At 37.3% G+C, this 22,252-nt stretch overlaps 1 protein-coding gene across 6 annotated transcripts in view; it reads left to right on the forward strand.

The window, feature by feature from the left end:
• Nucleotides 1-22,252, forward strand: part of LOC126850609 (probable JmjC domain-containing histone demethylation protein 2C) — a 258,584-nt gene that overhangs the window by 120,539 nt on the left and 115,793 nt on the right. For 4 of the 6 annotated variants that reach the window (XM_050593756.1, XM_050593758.1, XM_050593759.1 and 1 more), the window contains exon 8: nucleotides 11,774-11,836. The exons of 1 other annotated variant lie outside the window; for it this stretch is intronic. In XM_050593756.1, coding sequence (XP_050449713.1) covers nucleotides 11,774-11,836 — 63 coding nt within the window. Of the gene's footprint in view, nucleotides 1-336; nucleotides 486-11,773; nucleotides 11,837-22,252 lie in introns of those variants that run through there. One more of the 6 variants, XM_050593761.1, reaches the window with a different exon arrangement.

Here is a 22,252-nt window from a genome sequence, read left to right on the forward strand (position 1 = left end):
AATTTTTAGATTACGGCTACTTCGGATCGGGTCGTCGCGCGCCGCGTACTTCGGGCGCGCTCGCGCCACCTCGTGAATCTTCGGGCGCGTCCGCCGGCGCTCGTGCTCAGCCGTCAGCCGCGTCAAGCGGTCCGATTGCGCGAAGTGTTTCGTACAAAATGGTGCGATCGCGACGCGTCCGTACTCCGATCCGGGATTAACGACGGATTTACTCGCGTTGAGACGATCGCGCGCATTCGTCCGATAATCTCGGCTTAATCCTCCACGAGATTCGTGCCTCGTCTCGTAATCCGCGGCTCGAAGTGTCCCCAAGGTGTTGACCTTGGTAAACGCGAGTGTGTTGTCGGGTCGAGTGTTCGCGAAAGCTGTTTTTTTTTTTTTCTCTCTTGTGACGTGTGATTACGTCGATGGAAACGGATTACACGTCGTCGTCGTCGTCATCGCTGGTCGCAGTTGGACGACAACGCAGCTCCTCGTCGCATCAGGTAATGCTCGCTTCAGAGACTCTTAATGCCGGGCGATCCGATTAAATCGCGAGGAAGCCTCCGTAACAGCTTCTATATTTTGTGTAAAACATGGTGCGCGCGTGCAAAGTTGCAAGGTCACGGTGCGAAAAGTGAGATATGATAAGATCACGCGATTTATTAGGAATTAGTGGATACGTTATGTAAGAATAATTTTTTCCCAATGTTTAGCTTTACGTTTTAATTATATGAGCAAAATAGGATGTAACATGCAAGATATTTTATAACGCGATAATTTTCTTTTGCAACCTTTTAAATTACTAAAGTTTGTTACACATTTCCCGCCTAAATATATTTCGATATATCCATACGTTCTATCTAAAGATTTAATCTTGAAATAAATAAAAAAATAAGTTTAGAATGAAAATTCAAAGAATTTGAAAGACGAATATAATAAATTTACAAATAAAGTACGTACATAAAATTTATCTAATAGTAAAAAAAGCAAATGGAAAAAAGATTTTTTTCTTTTATATATTTTAAAAGAGATATTTTACATTTAAGTATCCTGTATTTATTTATATAAAGTAAAGAAATGTTTTTTTATTCTTTTATCATAAATATATATAATTAAAATATTAATAGGCAAGATAAAAAAATTTGAATGAAATTATTAATTATTGCACTTTATGACACGAAAAAATTCGAGAAATTATAAATAGAATTTTTCTCAGCACGAGAGATACATATTTAGCTTTTAAACTATACTTCATCGATGCACCTCAAGAAATCAACAAGTATTACTTTTCCGCGTATGTAACAAATTTTTTTTTATTAAGTATGTCTCTTATACAATAATATTAATGACAGCGCATTTTTCACGAATCTGTCGCAAATTTGACGTTTAATGGAAAACTATAGGGAGTTACACGCTTTTTGGAAAGCCCGCATAGCATCATTGCTTTCATTTACGCGGGCACATTGTTGCGTAGCTGTGAAAATTAAAACTTTCACGGGGGAAAACGTGCAGAGCGAGAGTTTTTTTCACGAGTGCGCGGTCGCGGTTCGCGAAAGATAAACGATAAGCCCCATTTCGCGTCGCGCAGTTGCATTCGTCTACCTCCGCTCCCCCCCCTTCCCCCCCCTCTGGATGTCATCATTCGCGTTATTCTCGCGTTTTTATTCGTTTGCTGGTCGAAGAGGGCGGAATTTATATCACGTATTTCTCTCTTGACTCTTATATGAAAAGGAATATCGACGTACTTCCGCCCAGCGTGATATTCAATCGACTTTCAATTGTATGATCGAATGGAGACTGGCCGATCGTCCGAATTAAGTGCGCGCGCTCGATGGGGCGCGAAATAAATACAGCCCCCGGGGATTTAAAGCGAGAATCAATTCCCTTACGGTGGAGGAAAGGGAAGGGGGAAGACAGTGGTAGACTGTGTGCGTAGCTCGTGCGGTGCAGCAGCAGCAGCAGCAGGTGGTGCAATATCCAACAAAGAAGGATACGACTGTCTGTTCGACCATCGAAAAAGTAAGCATTGATATTTTCGGTCGCCTGTATTTTTCCCGGAGGACGTAATTATATATATTTGAATATAATTTCCCGGGGGACATTCCTCTCGTAAATATGCGTAAAATGGCGTAACGAATCGATAAATAAATTTCTACGAAAAAATATTCGAGACAATATCTTTTTCTTAACATTGCAAAGCGACGCGATTAGATGACTCATGCTTTACAACACGTGCATTTGGTATGTAAAGTAAAAAAAAAATGTGTTTTGCTATCTTTTTCCTCTTTTAAAAATGCTATTTCTAAAAATAACATACAATTTTTTAAATATTCTAACTTCATTACAAAAGTAAAACTAGCTTTTTTTATTAATAAAGTGTAGACGTATCTTTAAGATATCTTGTTTTGAAATTGATATTGTGAGATTATGTATGTTTCAATATTATCAAAGTTACTCGCAAATATTTTGATATAATGAAAGGTATTATTATCGATTTAATTTTCTCACGAGAGGAAATAAAATAAATCTTTCGTACGTGCCGTTTATCTGGATGCCGGTGTAAATTCAATTCTACAGTAAAGTAAATTTAATGAAGACATAAATTCGTGTACTCAAGTCATTTACAAAAAGAATCATGAGATTTTATTTATGTTGGAAAATAAACGATTTTATGACGCCACTTTTCTCTCACGATTTTTAACGAGAACATGAATTTCATTATATAATGTACACGAAAGGTACATACTCTTTGCACTCTCCGAGTGTATCATCTCTCTCTCTCTCTCTCTCTCTCTCTTTCCCCTCCTTTCCTTTTGGAAGAATTCCGAACTCGGTCGTGTCCCTGCATCACGTAGATCCTCCGAGCGAATCCAGAAGCGGTCGTCCTTCGGCGAAATAATTGCGGAACACAAGCTAGCTCGCACGCTCTCCTGCCATTTAATGGCGGTGATATTCGCGACGCGTATACGGAGCAATCGTTATCCTCGATTTATGGTCAGGTTCGCCATGAATCCTTATGCGGCGTTCGGTTAAGTGCAGATACGATGAAAACGCATGGGAGAGGGGAGAGGCTGCGAAGCGGAGCAAATCAAATGGTTCTAGTATGACTCCTACTTTCTATTTAGAGGCGCTTCTTTAAGATTGATCTGAATAGTCTCACGATATCATAAATAGATGTATAGATATATATAGTAGAATGTTTTATAAATTGTTTGTACTTTGTTTTGTTTACGAAATCTTTTGGATATGTTGAACTCCGTTTCGGACAGTCCCATCTCAGGGATTAGCGCTCCTGCCCTTTGACGAGCTTCATTCACCTCTGGCCCGAGGGTAGCAACCTGCTACTCCGATAGGATCCTCCGAAGGGTCCCATCTCACGATTACGAGTTAGGGGAAGCAGTATCGGAATGTGGCATAATTTGTATTAACAACAATAGAAAATTAACACCGCATTGAATTTTATATGAAACACATGAGTGCACGAAGAGACGGTATTTGGGCTTCCCTCTCGATCTTTTTCCGTAATACGACACGTGGAATATCTCTTGCGCGATTAATTGATTGATTCACTTTTTTTTCCGCAGCTCCGTTAAAATCTTTTCAGAGAAAAATAGGAGAAAAAGCGATAAACGGCATTAATGATTACCCATTCGTCGTCTGAGACCTTCGTCGATCGGAGACCTTCGAGATCACAGGAAGACGTGGACGACGCGAGTTCTTTCCGTTGCATAATTCACGCGCTGACCTTTCGTCCGAATAATTCGTTACATCTCGCATGAAAATCTCGCTGACCGAGTTTTACGACAGAATTCCCGGGAGACATTCTTCTCGGGAATTCTTGAGACGCGCCGCTACTAGTGAGATAAAAGTACTCGCATGAATCTTTAATAATATCGATTGCCAATCATTTGAAATGTAAAGGGTTTTTTTTTTTTTTAAATCTCGTTAAACTCAATTCATATGCAGTCTGTAATCGCCGTGTAGTTGCGATTATACTCGCTCGTAAACCTTGAACTCCGTTCAAGGACATGAGCGTGGTACTAGGAGAGAGAGAGAGAGACGCGACGGCGAAACATGCCTTGTTTCAGCTCTTTGAGGAATGAAAATCTAGTCACAGCGTGGAATATGCACAGATTTTCAACTTTCTTTTCAACGGCCGTTATGCAACGCAACACATCCTCTCGGTACACTCGCGTTTTATTCCATGAATATGCGATGCGAGCTGTGCTCTCTAGCATTTGCGAGCGCGCGCCCATTATTTTGCGGCGATCCAAACCATGCTCGCGCACACGGAACCAATTTTCGAGAAAATGGAGATGGATATTTCCGAGAGGGATATGGAGAATATATCGAGACGGCCGTGACATGGCGTGCTTTGAATTCTTTAACGTTGCATGATGCAGCTTTGTAACGAGATCGCTTCATTTTTGATGTATACAGAGAGGTCACGATACTAACACGGTGTAGAAAGAAAATTAAAAGGAATTTCTTTCTCTTAGGAAGAAAATTCCTGACGTATAATAGAAACACATTGAAATGTAGAAATTTTATCGCGAACACGAACCGTCAATTTGAAGCTGAAATAATGACAAAACTCACACACTGTAGGCAGATAGCATAAATATAATTAATATTTTTCTTTGTTTCTGCATTATTAAAAATTAAATTAAATTTTTTTGTAACTAGACAGGATAAAGCCTTTAGAATCTTGATAAAGACTCTAGAAATTCTCTATTCGATAACCAATCACCGCAACGATTGCGCATCGATATTTATTAAAAATCTAATGAAAACTTTGCGATTCAAGCTGATTAATTGATATGCATATTTTTTAGAAACTATTACATTGAGATTGAGCGCAATTAATTTTCGTATAATTTAAGAATTATTATATATCTTTTTTTTTTCTTTCTTTCTTTCTCTCTGTCTCTCTGTCTTCCCTTTTAGAGATTTTATGTGTATGGAAAAATAATACCATGTTTTGGATCAATGTCAGATTTTCCACGAATACGATGAAGCTTATGTGTATGTTCGCGCGAATATTTGGCAAACAATAAACTCTTAAAAAAAAAGAGTAGATTTCATTCGATTTTCACAATAAAGGCCGAAAATATAACAATGGCAGAACGCAAATATATACTCACAATAAACATTTATCTTGTTTAATTAAATGAAATGCGTCGCGTCGTTTCTTTGCGTCGTTTTTTTTCGTGCGCAGAGATGGATACGGTGAATGCATTCGCGTGCGAGAATAATAACGACAGGACGAAGATTAGCGGCGCCGCGGTATCATCGATATCGACGCAAAGCCTTTCTTTCCCAGATTAAAGAAAAACCACCATCGCGCGAACCGTCATTCCCCTATTGTTCGCGAGTTTTTAGCGAAAGCTTCCGCGATTATCTCCGACCGAATATTTTTCGATAGAGTTTTATCGCGATGGTGAATAACGGTGATAGATAATAATAATTAACGTAAAACTTTTTGACAGTCGAAAAATGTTATTAATAATAGGATAGCTCGAGCGATTTTAACTTAGTTTTTTTATATTTTATTTCATTTACAATATATCCGCGCAGGGAAAAAATTCAAAAAACGGATGTTCCAGTGAGATGACCACGCGTTTTTACGAAAACATTAATCTTCTCGTCATTTTTATAGAACATATCTCTTTTTATAATAAAAGTTTGGTACTTCCAAGTCATACTTTCCAACTAATCGCTTTATTAAAATAACTTCAATTCGGTGGACAGATTAATGCAAAAAGTGATGTTTTTGCTGACAAGTTAATTAATATTGCTAATATAATTATTACACATACGCGTGCAAAAGACCAATAGACTTCGATTAAATATTATATATATATATATATATATATATATATATATATATATATTTGTTATACTGATTTAATTAAATCGCTAAATACGCGCGAGGTAGTGTTGTGATTAATAGCATTAATTTAGTCGAGTTTATAATTTGTTACCAATTATTAACTCATGTTTACGAGTGATACAATGTGATATTATGATTAGTCTGACATTAATAATAAATCAAGCGATTCCAAGTATTTTTTTGAGAAGCAGAAAAATATGATCATATATTATAGTTATATGTATGCGTTATACGGTATACTACGCATTTATCTTGCATGCGCAACAAATTAGTTTCCGAATACGAGACATAGGAATGTTTGTTACAAAAAATATAAAACATTTATCAAGCCAATATAAATATCGCATTGTACGTCAGTATGAATGTTTTAATTGGTAAAGTTTTTACATAGCATATTTGAGTTTGTCAGATATTTTATTAATGAATATATATATATTGTCTGTCGCAAGACTTTAATCTTTTGGTAATAAGAAGGATAATTAAATTAGTCCGTGTTTCATCGTCTTATCTTTCTTTTTTCTCTTGAAAATTTTAAATAAAAATTTTAAATAAGTCTGTCTTTATTATCTTTTATGCGTAATACGTAATATCTACGTAAATATTTAATTATATATGACGTTAACCATGATTATTTGCTTGAAATTAATATACATTGGCAAAACTGGTTTGAGGGATAATTTATTTATTATTATCCGCTTAATGGGAGAAAAATTAAGTGCGCGTAAAAAGATGGCCCATAAATACGAAATGAGACATTAGGATCATTCGACACAGTGCTTACAAAGTGAACGTAACGTCTCTCATTGGTCCAGATGCTTACGCTTTTATGCTCTTATGCAGATTTGTGTGCGATGGGCTTTGACGTAGCGCTGATGTAGCGCCGCGATTAGACACAGAGAGCTCACGGAAAACCGGTTCTTGTTTCTTTCACTGTCCCTCCCTTTGCCGACCGTCTTGTCGACCGTCTTCCTCTCGCCGTTCATCGCGATTATAAGTCGCGAGAAAGAGAGAAGGAGAGAAGGAAAGATGATACGACAGGACGTATGAAGCTGAAAGAACCGAGTTTCGTTCGTTTTGCCGCGGCAACTTTCTCCTCGCGTAATCGCCGTCCGGGCTTTCTTCCTCTCGCACCGTCCTGGAAAGTAACTTAAGAAATTCAAGCGCCGACTTTACGCGCACTTTACGCCTCTAGATTACCGAGAAACGGAGATTACTTTTTTTGCGCTTTAATAATGGCCGGATCGCAAAGGCTAACAGAAATTCGTATTCAAAAATTGTTGTTAATTTTGTTTCTTTTTTTTTAACTGAACATATTTAAGATATCAGATATTGTTTGAAAAAAATAATCTCAGAGTTCTACAACATTCTTTATTATCTCATCTACGTTATTATCTCCGGGTTATTCATTATTATTCATTCGAGTTTAACGATATCCTTTGGCCTTCGCCTCCTGAATGGCTCTCGAAGGAATTGTCCGATACTCTCGAGCGCACTTTAGAACTCGATCGACTCAGCGGAACATGCCGACAAATAGACAGATAGAGCGGGGAAGAGAGAGAGAGAGAGAGAGAAAGCAGGGTCAGTGACAGTGTCGGTCGGTATCTTGGATTCGAGGCAAGTCCCACCTTGATCGAAACGTCCTCATTAATTTAATTAAGTCGACGATCGTGTAACAGGGAGCCTAGCTCTATCGTTTCATTCTCTTTTCTCTCGTTTTCTCTCTCTCTCTCTCTCTCTCGCAGCTGTAAATATATGCGTGCTGAAAGAGAACAGGACAGCGTTGGTAGGACAGAAAACTGTTCGCGTAGTCATGGCGAGACCCGTCGATCCAGCTGGTTTGCACGGGACGACACATGCACTCGCGAAACGGCGGGGAGAGGGAGGGGAAGGGGAAACCGTGCACGACGACGGATGAGACACGGGAGAGGAAACGTGGGGCTTAGCTCTTGTGACTACTTCGTGAATAATGCATACCAGACGCGAGCCCACGCCACGATGCTATATACGAAGATGCCAGACACGCTACTCGGAACCGAGCTTGTATCTATACGGGCGCACATACAGAGAGAGAGAGAGAGAGGAAAGCAGGAGAAGAGGGAGAAAGCGTACGTGTATCCGCTTATGTATACGCGTGGGCATATATGTACACATACGTGCCATCCATTACGCCGACTGCGCATACACATATATATGTATCGATGACGTGTGTGTGTGTGTGTGTGTGTGTGTGTGTGTGTGTGTGGCGCGCGACCCACACAGAAATCCGTGGACGTAAGTGCCGGTGGGATTTGCTGATGCAGTTGGAGAATCTCTCTCTTCCTCTATCCGCCGAGAGACATATGAGAGAACTATTCGCACTTTATTCGAGATGAACTTTATTCGCGCCGCTCGGTCTCGCGATGATACACGCATTAATACATATAGGAAGGAATGCTTTAACAGTTATTGAGTTATATATTTATACTATATTCTTAGATGTTGTGCTACTTATCAGGTGTCTCGTATATAGCCTTCCTAATTCTTAATTAACGTTTCGATATGAATTCAGTCACAAATGAATGAAGTAATGTTAATCGAGAATTTACGAGAAAAAAAATAGAGAAATATTTATTTATTATTTATTGAGATACGAAAGATGAGATGTTTATTGAGAATTCATCATCAACATGGATAATTAAAACACTTTCTACATATATGTTTTTATTTATTTATTTATTATTTATTTATTTATTTATTATTTATTTATTAGTTATTTATTTATTATTTATATATTTAATATATATTATTTTTATGAAAAATAACTTTTATCGTGTGTGTGAATTTTAAAAATTTATTCTCGGCAAAGTGACGGCGACGCTTGCGAAAGACAATGGTTCTTGCATGCTGCGAGACATTGTAAGGTTAAGGCGATAAATTACGAGACCTTTGCCTTAATATTCCCACGAAGAACGGCCATGTCCGTGATCGTGTATGAGTCGATTGCGATGTATTAAGATACTCCCGATAGTTACTCGCGAAGTTGGACGCGTTACATGCGCGGGATTGTAAAGGAAAGTGTACGCCTCGTTGCGTAAAGTACATGCAAATTTCCCTCCGGGGAATTGTGTGCCAGTTCCGTAGGCAAACATAGTTGGGTACATACCTAGTAGATATATACGCACCTATACACGGATATCTATATATAAATATATATACGTATACAGTCCCACGACCTCGTAACACCGAAAGCTCCCGCGGGTTGTAAAACAATGATTGCTCCCGTCACAAGAGAGATACGGCGCCTGCTATAATCTTGAACTTCGCGAAAGTTCGCGATATCCGAGAAGAGCACGCAAATTATTCATGAATGCATTGTAATAGATTTATAAGCGGATTTCGTCATATACTCGCTAATAACGCAGCTGGATGTACATAAATTAATGTAAGCAAATGGCTCGTCTTAATATTGATAATTCTTAGCATTTTAATGTATGCTCCTATAAATTGACAAGTGCATATACGGCCTATAATAAATAATATATTTAATAAATAATGACTTTCAATTATATTTTCGCCCTAAGCAAATATCATCGAAAAGTTTGTGATTGAAAAATATACATGTATAGTCTGAGAAAGAGAAAGAAAGAGCGATACACATTCGCGCGCACTTATTAATGTCTTCGTTTTGTATAGCAATATGTAGCGAGTTGCTATTATCTTGAAAAACAAGCAGAAAGAGTTTTGTGATTGCTTTTTATCCTCGATCATCACACATGTATAGTAGCTGGAAGTGAAATCATTGCTTCGAGCAATCGCGTGCCAGATTCCGTCGACCGCACAATTACTCTCGACGTGCACGAATCCACATTGCCTGCCGAGCTGAAAACACGGAGAAAAGATGCAGTAAAATGCACGTGCTCTCCTGCGAATTTTCAATAAAATAGATATATATTTAATCGATATACATTATTTTATATATTGCCATTGTATTACATAATTTGTGTCAATTTTTAGATAATATGATTGAATCAAGAATCACGCTTTTCCCTACTTGTGTCGAGTTTTATTGAAGCGTAGAATTCAAGTTCTTGCAGCTTTTGCGGAAAAATATCATAAGAATGAGATAATTCTGGGTCTTCTCGAAGTTATCGAAAGTAGAACCGCTTGAGTTCGAAACGGACTCGGTAAAGTTCTTCCGTCGAATCGCGCCACAGTCGTTTTCTGTCAAAGTTCTCGGCAAAGTTTTTTCTAAATCGATCGAGAACGTTACTTGAAATGTTACTGGGATTAAAAGAATCGAGAAAGGAGGTGACCAGGAATTAAATCGCCGTGACTTTCGACACTGAAAAATTCTCTGAAGCAGTATTATCAATTCCACGGATATACCTTTAGATTGAAAAAATTTCTCCGATTGCTCAGGGCTTTAAACAGAGTTACATATATAAAAATTTCTCGACTAATATATTTCTCTTACATGTACATTTTACAACAAATTTATGTATCGTGAGATTGTCGCGTAAGACTATGCACTTGTATAATTTGATGTTAGAAATTGGATATTAATTGGCGAAATGGTCTCATTTTATTGAATTGTCCTGAATTCTGGAAATTAATGTCGATTAGATTCGAGGTCAGTTTTCTAAGAGCGAAGGAAGTCGTATCGAATATACAATTAAAAAGATAAATGCCTGGATAGAGATTACTCGTCCGAAGTATTTTACGGTTAAAGATAATCTCCAACTTCCTCAAGAATTTTCCTAATTACATTGTTGGCCATCGGGCTACGTTAATCAGATAACAGGTTGCGAGAGGTATGTATCGCTCCCGGTAATTTCTCTCGTGCGGGAAGTCCAAGAACGGTGAATAGATCACAGTACCACCACCACGACGACCTTAACGAGCGAATAAAATCAATTAAAAAGTTTGGCGCACCGGAGCGCCTGGCGAGTTTTCGCCAAGTTTTCCTGTACGCTATTCAGTGTATATACACACATACACACACACACACACACAGACGCAAGCACGTACACACGCACGTACATATTCACGTATATAGGAAGCTTGTACATTGCCAATGGAAGTTCCGCTATAAACCGGGCTATATACTGACACCACTTGCCAGTAGTTTCGCTAACTTTCCGACTCTCGTGTCGAACTTGTTAATGGCCCTCTGTGGCGTTTCTGTTGCCGCTGTTTTCTCCCGTCCTTCGTCATCCATTTCCTTCCATCCATAGTAGAAGCTTCCGCCTCTATATACGTCTATGTTTCCTCCCTTACCTCACGCTACTACGCTTCATCTCTTTCCAATCCTGCATCCGTTGGCGCGCACTATCAGAGCTTCTATATCGGATTATGATGACTCTCTCTCTCTCTCTCTCTCTGGATATTAATCCCTCTCTTTCTTGCTTCTTCCCTTTTCTAGTTTACTCATCGACCCACATATATACTTTGTCCTCATGTCCTTTCCTCCCAACAATAAGTATCTAAACGCAACTGTGTTGGTGCAGTCAAGTTACGATGGCAGTTTTCGAATAGATGCAATCTCATGTCGAATAATTGCAATTCTTATAAAAGCTGATGTAAAGAGATAAGATCGCTCCGATCATGTGAATAATAAAGAATTAAAAAATGTATCTGATTGAGAAAATAAAGATGAGAGATAAATATTATAAAAATAATGTTAATAAGCAGATTATTTCATTGATCGTTTGAATAAATAAAACATAATAAAAAATAATTATCAATCTTTTTTGATTTTTTGATTAACTCTGCTGTACAAAAATAAATATGATTAACTCTATTATAAGAATAATTAAGAAAAATTTAGAATAATTAAGAAAAGAGATGATTTTTAAATTTCTCTCTTCATCTTGACAATCTTTTGAGATTTTTCTAATATATATATTTTTTACTTAATAGGTAAGAGGACATTTCCTGCGGTTTATCCTGTTGATCGTAGCCGCGAATTCAAATCATCGAATCGTAAGTCATAAATAAATTTTTTGAAAACAGATATTCTGCTGATGTATATGTATTTCATAACGAGGATGTCTCGAATTTTTTTATGACATAGATTTCTCGGTTTACGCTTAATGTAAAAAGGTGTAAAATGAAACGATATATGCGCCAGGTTTCGTTTCTGACAGTTTTTTTTTTTCATGAAAATTGCTGAGCTAAGATATGTAGAGCGTTTAGGAAGTTGCGGTGCCGCGATAAGCGTTTCGATTATTAAAATGAAATGCGATTACGCCACATTCCTCATGTCATATAAGATTGAACACGAGATGTACCGTTTCTTGCATTTTTTTTCGCTGCAATGTGTCATTGTATGTTACTTGGAAAGCGCGATTTATCAGTTACTTTGTAAAAAAATACAACACGTCAACACGCGGTGTCGGCTTCGTTACATTCTCAGAAATAAAGCGTTCGCATAAATAAAGAAAGGCTTTAAGTGCCAAAAATAATATACGCAAAGAGCTACTTTTTTAAATAATATTTATTCACGTGGAAAAAAAATAAGAAAAGATACTGTCCATCTTTATTTTAACCACTAGCATAAATATCTTATCGCAAATATCGGCGCTCGCGTATTTTTTAACCAGTATCTGATATTTATTAGTATCTGGTATTAGATTTCTGATGAAAGAGGAAATGTTAATATATCACATTTAGTAGGCTTTTTTATATCAAGTATAATTATTCAAATAGAATTCACACGGTTATCCGAGATTGCATTTGCAGCAATAATAAGTTTGCCATTGATACGTATTATTAGCAAATTCTCCAGAATTTATTGGCGCACATATATGCAGGAAATGGAAGATTTATTTCTTCTCGGCCGAAACGCTGGACAGATTTGTCATTGTTACGCGAGATCGACTAATTTATCGTCATCGTTACGCGCTCCGGTTTTCTCGATGCATCGTGGCTGCGAACGAACGTCGACGGGCAAACATATCGCCGATCAATTTTCCGCGGATGATTTTAGGGCGATATTTTCTACGTACAGTTTTAGAAACAGGCCACCACACCGATGCAGTCTTGCCGCAAAACAAGAAATATTTCTCCTTCGAAACCAAGAGATGGCTTCCCTAGGCATTTATCTTGGAACGCACGCAAACAGTTTTCCGTTTCTCTTTGAAATTATTATTGATATTAAGCGGATATCCGCATTTATTCAATGTCTTTCAGTTTATATAGATACTTCACAAAGTATTTATTACTTTTTAATTATTAAATTTCTATAGCAATTATTTAGCATTATTTCATTCTTTTAAAAATTTTATTTATAATTTATATTTGATTTTCCTTGAAATTCATAATTTTTTGAAATTAGAAACATGCGCTATGTGTGTTGTGTTTTCTAAAATAATTAAATTATATATTTTATGAAATCAAGAAAATTATTTAAAATATTTATTATCTTATTTGAATAAATATTCGAGTTTTGCATAAATTTTAAATAAATTATATATATATATATATATATATATATATATTTATTTATTTATTTGATAGATTTATTTAATTGTTCCACTTTCGTGACGGATGACTTACATATATTTTATTATACGTTGGATATAATGTGTTTTTGAATTTATATAAATTTTTATAACTTTTTTTGTAATATATTTCTCATCCAATTTTAATTGTGAAATATCACCTGCGCGTGAATTATTATTATTTGATTTTGATAATATTTTATCAGTGTTTTAGTTCCGTCAGATTAATCTATCGGGGATCTCTAGCTTCGTGTTAATTCTAAAGAGCTAAGTCAATGTTGACTTGCACTAAATCTCAGATATGTTAGCGTTAACCTAGTTTTCTCGTATTAGGAATAATATTTTGCATTATGGAACAGATGATTCTGTCTCGGGAGAAAGAAGGAGGGGAGGGATGAGGGAGAGGGATATCGTTTCAGCTTGATCCACTTTTCGCTCAGTCGCGCAAACAATCGATGTTTTGCACAATAATAAGAATGACAACGCGTAATGGTAAAGGATTAATCACATGAATTCTGATTGGTCATACATCGTGAAACGAGCAAGAAAGGGGTTTAGTGAGTAGAAGTGAAAAAAGGGCAACCATCATATGTCGGCGAAGAGAATCGCCTTAATTTCAGCAAAACGCAAAATCCCTCGACGGCCGTCGACCTTTTTGTCGGCAGTTTTTTGCCACGGCCATTCATATCGGTAGACATGTAATCAAAGCGAAAGGAGTATTTTGCGGTCAGCAGGAACGTCGCAACGGTTATTTTAATAGCAGGCGGTAATATCCGAACGTGAAAAAGAGGCAAAAGAAAATGAGAGAGAGAGAGAGAAAACGGACAATAAGGAATAAGTGTACGACGTGAACGCACCAGCTGGCCTGGCTCCTCACGTTTACACGATAGTGATAAATTGTTTATCTCGCGATGTCTGGCCAACGGCCAAAATTTTCTGTCGCCTCCATCTTCCTACTCGCCACTTTATCTATTTATACATATGTACACGCGATATATATCAAGTGTAACAAATAAAGCGAAAAATAAGGGAATGAAAGAAGCGTGTTTGCATATATATACCTGCATATATATGCATGAAAGCGCCTCTTTCATGCTTTTTTATTTACCTTCTTTAGCGCAGTCAAACTTTTTTTCACATGTAACCCAAATTCGCGCGAGATTCTTTCTATCGAGAATAAAGAGCGCGGAAATATCACGTTGACGCAACGCTGTGAAAACTTTAAAGAATGTAACAATCTAAATCTCGTATTTAACTCTTAATAATCTTTAGATTTCTGTGCACTTAATATCAGTGGAAAATCTTTTCCAGATAGCGAGAATTGATTAGATTTCACACAATCTCATTCTCTTCTTTCCGATTTATTTGATCTTTTATTATACTCGAAATAGACAGAGAATTTTCCAGATAAGCCAAGAGCTAGTACTAGATCATAACATGTTTATCAAGAAAGATATTTATTTATAAACATAATTCATAAATAACTTTTTACAGAAAGGGCAACAACAACGCATTCTTAAGACATTTAATTTGAAGTTTTATTTTTCTATTATAAAAAAATATATCATGTTTAGTAATTCAATCGTGTTGAGTGTGCGAGAAGAAATCTTATATACATATATATATATATATATATATATATATATATATATATATATATGTATGTATATACACACGTACATACATGTGTGTGTGTGTGTGTGTGTGTGTGTGTGTGTGTGTGTGTGTGTGTGTGTGGGTGGGTGGGTGGGTGGGTGGGTGGGTGGGTGGGTGGTGTGTGTGTGTGTGTGTGTGTGTGTGTGTGTGTGTGTGTGTGTGTGTGTGTGTGTGTGTGTGTAATAAATTTCAATCGTGCGCGAGAAGAAATCTTATTTTTTTTATATATATAATAAATTAAGATGCGAAGAAATTCGAAAGCTGCAGAGAATACTTAAATTTTTTTAATCATTTAACGCGTTATTCAATTATCGTGAAGCATGCTTCTGGTAGTTTAGTAAATCACTCAACCTTTTCATTTAATCGCGTCTCGGTCAAAACGATTTACACTCGCGTCGATCTCACGAGTTGTTATATAAGCACGAACAATTACAAGACTGGTCATTCTCTCTCTCTCTCTCTCTCTCTCTCTCTCTCTCTCTCTCTCTCTTCGAGCAAGCATCAATGAACTACACGCTACACAATAATATATAGATACCCCTACTTGAACAAACAACTGCGAAACACTTAGTGTCCGCGAATTGATTCGAGAGAGATTCGAGAGTTTCTCGGAGAGAAGCAATCATTTAAGCATCTTCAAGTGGCAGTCTTCCTTTAATTTAACAACGCGTCATTACATCAAACAGACCGAGCGGTACTTACCGGCGTCTGCACGATCCTTGAGTATGGTCAAGATCTCTGAAACGGCAGCGATTATACGATTACCCGCCACATATAATCGCTGACTCATATCCGACTAATTTTACTCGGCAATAATCGCTTTCCTCTCATTTCTCGCAAAGATTGCAACTAAACGTATTATTTTTCCGCATCTTGGCTTCGTCGATTAGGATAGCATCGAATGCAAGCTGCAATTGAATTTGTGCTCTCACAATGATCGTTATTTTTAAGTTACATAATTTGCCACAAGAAAAAACAGATCATATATATATATATAAAATTAGACTTATACATGAAATATGATTATGAAGTTACCGTATGACGATGGAAAATTCATTCTATAAGAGAGAACTGTCTGTTTCTTAAATAACTATCGCTGAATTTTTAAGCGCATTCCGTTAAAGAATAATTTACATTAGAAATCTCCGAGGAAGAAAATTTTATTATGAACTTGTGCATATTTCTGAATCCATGAGATTTGCTCAATCTTCAACATCGAACAGCTGTGATTATATTCTTCGGAAGAAAGAATAAATTTGTGATATTCGTCAGAATAATCTATGTGTAACTGAGGGGGAAAGAGTGCGCACGCGATTGCTTCAATATACTCTGTATATTTTAAATTGACGTGCTAACAGCGAAATTATAATGCACTCTTGAGTCTTTCGTGCTGTGAAGCCGTCGTCGTAGCTCCATGCATATCAACGTGTTTCAAGAGACGAAAGAGAGAGAGAGAGAGAAATAGAAGGAGAATGGAGTCTCCCTCTGGCCGCTGCCCTCTGGACGTTACACCGCAATTACTCGACAGTGTATTGATCCGGCGGTTCGCAGTCTCACGGTTCGCAGAATCCCTCGTTGGGGCAACCCTCTCTTTCTCTCTTTTTCTCCGTTACTCTCAAAGCAAAACATCCTTTCATTTGAGAAAGAGAAAAAGGGGTAAACGAAACGGTGAAGAGAGAGGTCGGGGACGAGAATGCGCGCGTAAGTTCCCTCGGACGAATATCCATAAAATAACGTTCGAGGTATTTAGCGTCCGGGCGAACGCCAAAGAAGCGGTCTTCAAGGTAGGTCTTTCGTCGCAAGAAATATTTAATCTCTGTGTATAAGCCACGTGTTACAGCGTTTAACAATGGCATTTTTTTACACTTGAGATTTATGAGTAGCTTTTTTTGACGAAAAGGGATTTATAAACATGTGTACGTATTAATTTGACATTTTTTTTTAACCGAAATTCATTGCGACACATATTCGTATTGAAGAGTAATCTACAATATTTTATTCGATTATAAGAAGTATATTGAACTTAACTTGATGAAAAAAGCACGCAAATTTATTAGGCGTATACGAAGAATCTTTATCGGGGGGACCGATTCATTCTCTAAAATGTTGATTTACGATCGAACTTTAAAATAGAGAACGCTGTGAACAACGAAAGCGAATTTTCATCGTAATCGATTGTGTACATGCGAGAGTGTGAGAGTCGCGATCAAACTCGTGTGGAGTTACAACAACGAGTCGTTTTATTTCCGCGAGAGAGGCACGCACATGTCGCAGCGACTACAAAAGGAGCAAGGAAACACGGTCGGAGAAGGCGCGGTTGCAGGATCGCAGGCCCTCCACGGGTCGCCGAGTGTGAGTATTACGGGACCGAAGCAATTACCAGAGACTTTCCTTTCGCGTTCTTCGACTCTCGTCTTTTTTTTTTTTTTTCGCATATTCCGTATTATCGCCGAGAAGGAGAAAGAGGAAAAAGAGAAGGGCAATCCTTGACTCCGGTAAGAGAGTGAGCCAGTCGCCACGATGCTTTTTAACCGCATTCATGTGTGCACACAGATGCGAGACGGATAAGGAGGACGAAATGGACATGAAGAGGAGGAGGAGGAGGAGGAGGAGATTACAACCGGGGTTTAACGAAACCAGTCGAGGTCCGTCAAACCGGTTCAGCGAGTTCTCCGCGTTCGGTCACGTTGTCCTCTCTCTCCTCTCTCGCGCCGAGAATTGACGGAGGAAAGAGAGAGATAGAACGGAGAGGTCTGTCGACCTCTGTCTGTCTTTTTCCCTCATCATTCTCCCCTTCCCTCTAATCGTGATGCATATCTGAAGCACAGATCACCGGCACTGACTCTCGCGTTTATTCGGTTCTGTGTGTGTGTGTGTAGGTATGACCGATCGAGTGTGTATGAATGTGTGCGAATGTTGTGTGCACGTGTGTGCGAGATCCTCTTAACCGAGAATACACCCACAGCGACTGAGACGAGAATTATAGTACGAGTGAGAGGAGGGGGTCGAGACTCGTATCCGCCCCTGTTTGATAGTCCCGTCGTGATATAGACTCACTAGGGAACCTAATCTCTTTCTCCTTTTCTCTCTCCCTCTCTCTTTCTCTCTTACTATCTTTTACCATCTCTGTCACTCTACAGTATATCTCGCGTTCAAAGGAAAAAGACGCGTTCATGAGAAAAATGGCAAGAAGGATAGACGAAAGGAAGGAAGCCAAGCACTCTCTTTTCGGTCGTTCACATAGATACGTATATTCGTTTGTATGTGTGTGGTGGCGGAGTGTGATCGTGGATTGCATCTTAAGGGCGTGCTTCTCTTTTCTTGACTCACTCCACGATTATCTGCTCTTTTTTGTCTTTTTACTCTCGCATTCCACTCTTTCTTCCTTCCTTCCTTCCTTCCTTCCTTCCTACGCACGTTTTCTTCTCTTTGTTTTTGTTATTTGTTTCATGAGAGACCAAATAGCTACAAAAACGTAACTACAACAACCTAACGAGTCAGTTTAAATGTATTAGGCGAAATGCCTGTCGACAAATGTTGACTGACGGAAGTGCTGAATTTTATATACTTTCTTTAAAAACATATGTTTTTATTCTTGTTTCTGTGAATATGTACGAAAGAAAATTGCAGAGAAAAATTATTATTCTTCTATATTATTTAAATAATAAAAATAAATCGTCGATAATAAACTATCGATAATACTTTTACAAGCAAAACAGCTGCATGATTAACTCAAACATAATGACATAATCAACGAATACAATGACCTTAGCATGTCGTTCGTAAAGTCAGCCAATCATGAATTTCGGGAAAAAGCATTTTTAAGGACATTACGATAAGATAGTATTTAATTTTAGATGGAATCAATTTTATTGTTTTATTACGATAAGATAGGTTGCCCGCGATACACAGATACAGATGAATGATCGTTCTCTGTCCTCGTAAAGCGAGGTGAGAAACCCGACAAGTCGGTTTCTTGAATGACACTCGCAAGAAAGCTTCCGTCGGGCAAAAGTAGTAGTCAAAATTGTCGCATATGCATCGCCGCCATATGGCAACTTCCCTCCGACACGGGAATGGTCTCTGTTGCTGGACGATTTGTTCTTTTCGTGTCTCTTGCATTCTATTTCAATATTTTTTAACCAGCGAAACACACATGATGTTTCACGTGCATTGCTTTAGAAAATTTTCTGTACGAATCATGATTAAAGAAATTTAAAAAATATATTTTTTTTTGTATTTTTTAAAAAGATTATTTTGCGAATAACTGTGTGTCATAGATTAATATTCCGTTATTTAGAGATTAAATGAAAATATTTTTTATTTTTATTTTCTATCCTCGTCAATTCTTTTTCCCTTCATTCGCTGATGTATTAAAGCCAGTCGCGGTTGCTTGTGGGTAGTAGATACGTGGTTAGCATACCGTTTAGTTTCCGAAGAGAAGCATGACTCGCTTACCGAGTTCAGGTATCCGCTAGGCGTCATCAGCCCACCTAGATGAAAGCACGATGACTCATCTCGCTGTTTCTCGCACGAATCGATCAGAGGTCATGAAGAGGTCAGCCGTCTACTTCCGAGATGCGCGAACCGAGTCTTCGAGAGCTTTTGACGAAGGCAAAGGGGAATATAATGACGATGATTACACGGTGTGGCCTGAATTCCATCCATGACGAGCGAGCGGAATTAAAATGACAAAGTCACGCACGAGAGAAACCATAGCAATCAAGCGTAACTGCTTCGTAATGATCGAAAGTTTTAACATAACTCCAGAGACAATTATCTATAGTCAATTAAGTGATTAAAAAGAATTATAAATAATTTGATTTCTTAAACGATTTTTTTTAAATTACAATTTGACTTATTCTTTAATTTAATTTATTCGAGATTATTAATGAATTCATAGCATCGAGGGGGGGTATCGATCTGCTTCGGTATTCAGTATGGTACGAAAATGCAGCACATCTGTTGTAAGCATCAGAGTTTGACGGAAAGCGCGCAAATGTCCCAGGAGACAAGAGCAGATCAGTGCGAGGAGTCGCGATAATCATCTAATGACCCGTCGAAGATATATTAGCGTCGAGGAGTTAATCTGGCGCGAGCCGGGCGAGTTCTTGCCGAAAGACGCACTTCACGACGTGAACACTCGCTCGTCGAATACTGAGAAGTCTTTGAGGCTAACGACTAGCTGCATTCTCGGTCGGCTTGCTTCCAGAAAAAACAAGGGAGACTTTTCGGCGTCGGAAACGTTCACTCGCGTTTCTCCTTCTCCCCCCCTTGCCGCTGTCCCCCTCATTGCTCTTCTTCCTCTTCTTGTTGTCGCGACAGGAACCGTCTTGTCCAGGAATAACACGGACCTCCCCAAGCCATTGGCTCGCTCTAATCTCTCGAAGCGGCTTCAAGGGAAGTCAATTGATCGTGACGTCACCGTCGCAACACAATAAAATGTAATAGATAAGTCGGGACACGTGACCAGATTGTGACTTAAAGTAGACATCGTTTAAGATTGCTCCTTCTTCCTCTATCTCTCTCTCTCTCTATCTCTCTTTCTCTGTAATGCTCACTTCATCATTCGCACCGTCTTGCCTCTTTAAATCTTCTCTTCAATGAGCGCTTTTACTTTGTTCGTAAGAGACTCGTGAGCCTGTCTCTCGATACGCGAAAAGAGACGTAACTTATCGACGATGACGATCTCGGAAATTCATCGGAGATGAATACTTGAAGCGATAAGACTTTTCAAGGTTTTCGGATTTTCGAAGGAATATTAATATAGCTTCGCCGATTCTCTTTATCGAAAGTGATATTCTATTATAAAGATAAGACACGACGAATCGTTGCATATATATATATATATATATATATATATATATATATATATATATATATATAGCTCTTCAATTCGCGTTTTATTTGTACGAAAAAAAAAATTTTTTACAGAAATATACAATCACTAAATAATAAATAATTATCGACTTATTACAAAGATGGAGGATTTTTGGAAAATAATCCGGTAATGATATGACTTTATTTTAATAACAATTATTGATTTATATATATGCAGAAAACTGTCATATTTTAATCCCTAAGTTACAAGAGATTTTTCAATTTTTGCAACTAATATTATTGATACTGAAACGCAAAACTAAAGTGTGATAAACTATGGCAGATGAAGTCACTATGGATAATTAACTGATTAATATATAGCGAGAAATACAATCTAACTATAAATTTAGCCGGCAAGAAAACCGGTTTTAAATTCTTACAACATATACGAATCATAAAAACGAAGTCTGAAAAGGAATAACTGTTTGCTTATTCACGCTCACTTGTTCCATTAAATACATATTTTATCAACGACTGGATAGAAACCGGTATTGGACACGCGTACAATCAATATGCAGAATATTCATAACATCACGCAAAGTGTAATTTTGAAACGACAGTATAGATATTCAAATTAACATCGTCCAATACTAATAAAAAAAGCTGTTGTTTTCATATAGCCAAGCTTGTCCAGAGAAAATTTTGCAAAATATCTGTTACCTCCATCAGCGTTATTTTTAACATTGTCATACTCGACCGAATTCTTTTATTCAAGTGTTATTTTGTCATACTTGTTGTTTTTTATCATTAATTTTTTAATGTTAGCTAATTTATAATATTTAAAAAAAAAATATTTAACATTTAAAAATTTAATATTTTAAACAATTTTATATTTAAAAAAAGATTGTTCTATAAGATTATATTATAAATATATTTATTAATTTAATGATACTATTGCATATAAATGTTAAATTAATGCATAAAATTATATGAATATTAAATATTAATAATTATCAAATATTTGAAAAATATTTGATAATTAAAAATATTTGAAATATATTGAAAATACAGATTGTCGAATATATATATATATATATATATATATATATATATATATATATATATATATTGCTACAGAAATTTCAAATCGCTCTTTAGAATATACGTGAGATTGCTTTAAAAAAAAAATGAGCAAGATTGAGGCTACCTTGTAAATTGTTCTAGGTTTCCAGTAGCTATTCCAAGGGTTGTGTAAGTCATGACGCGCAGGTATGTAAGCCCCATAACTTGCTCATCCGATTCGATCGTTCATGGTGGCTCATTCGGCGTTTACGACTCATAAAACCGAAAGCCCATCATGACTAGCCGGGCGTCTACAATACCTTCTAAATTGCCCGGGCGTTTCTGTAGCCGCGACAAA

Source organism: Cataglyphis hispanica, chromosome 6, assembly GCF_021464435.1.
Source record: "Cataglyphis hispanica isolate Lineage 1 chromosome 6, ULB_Chis1_1.0, whole genome shotgun sequence".
NCBI classification, from domain to species: domain Eukaryota; kingdom Metazoa; phylum Arthropoda; class Insecta; order Hymenoptera; family Formicidae; genus Cataglyphis; species Cataglyphis hispanica.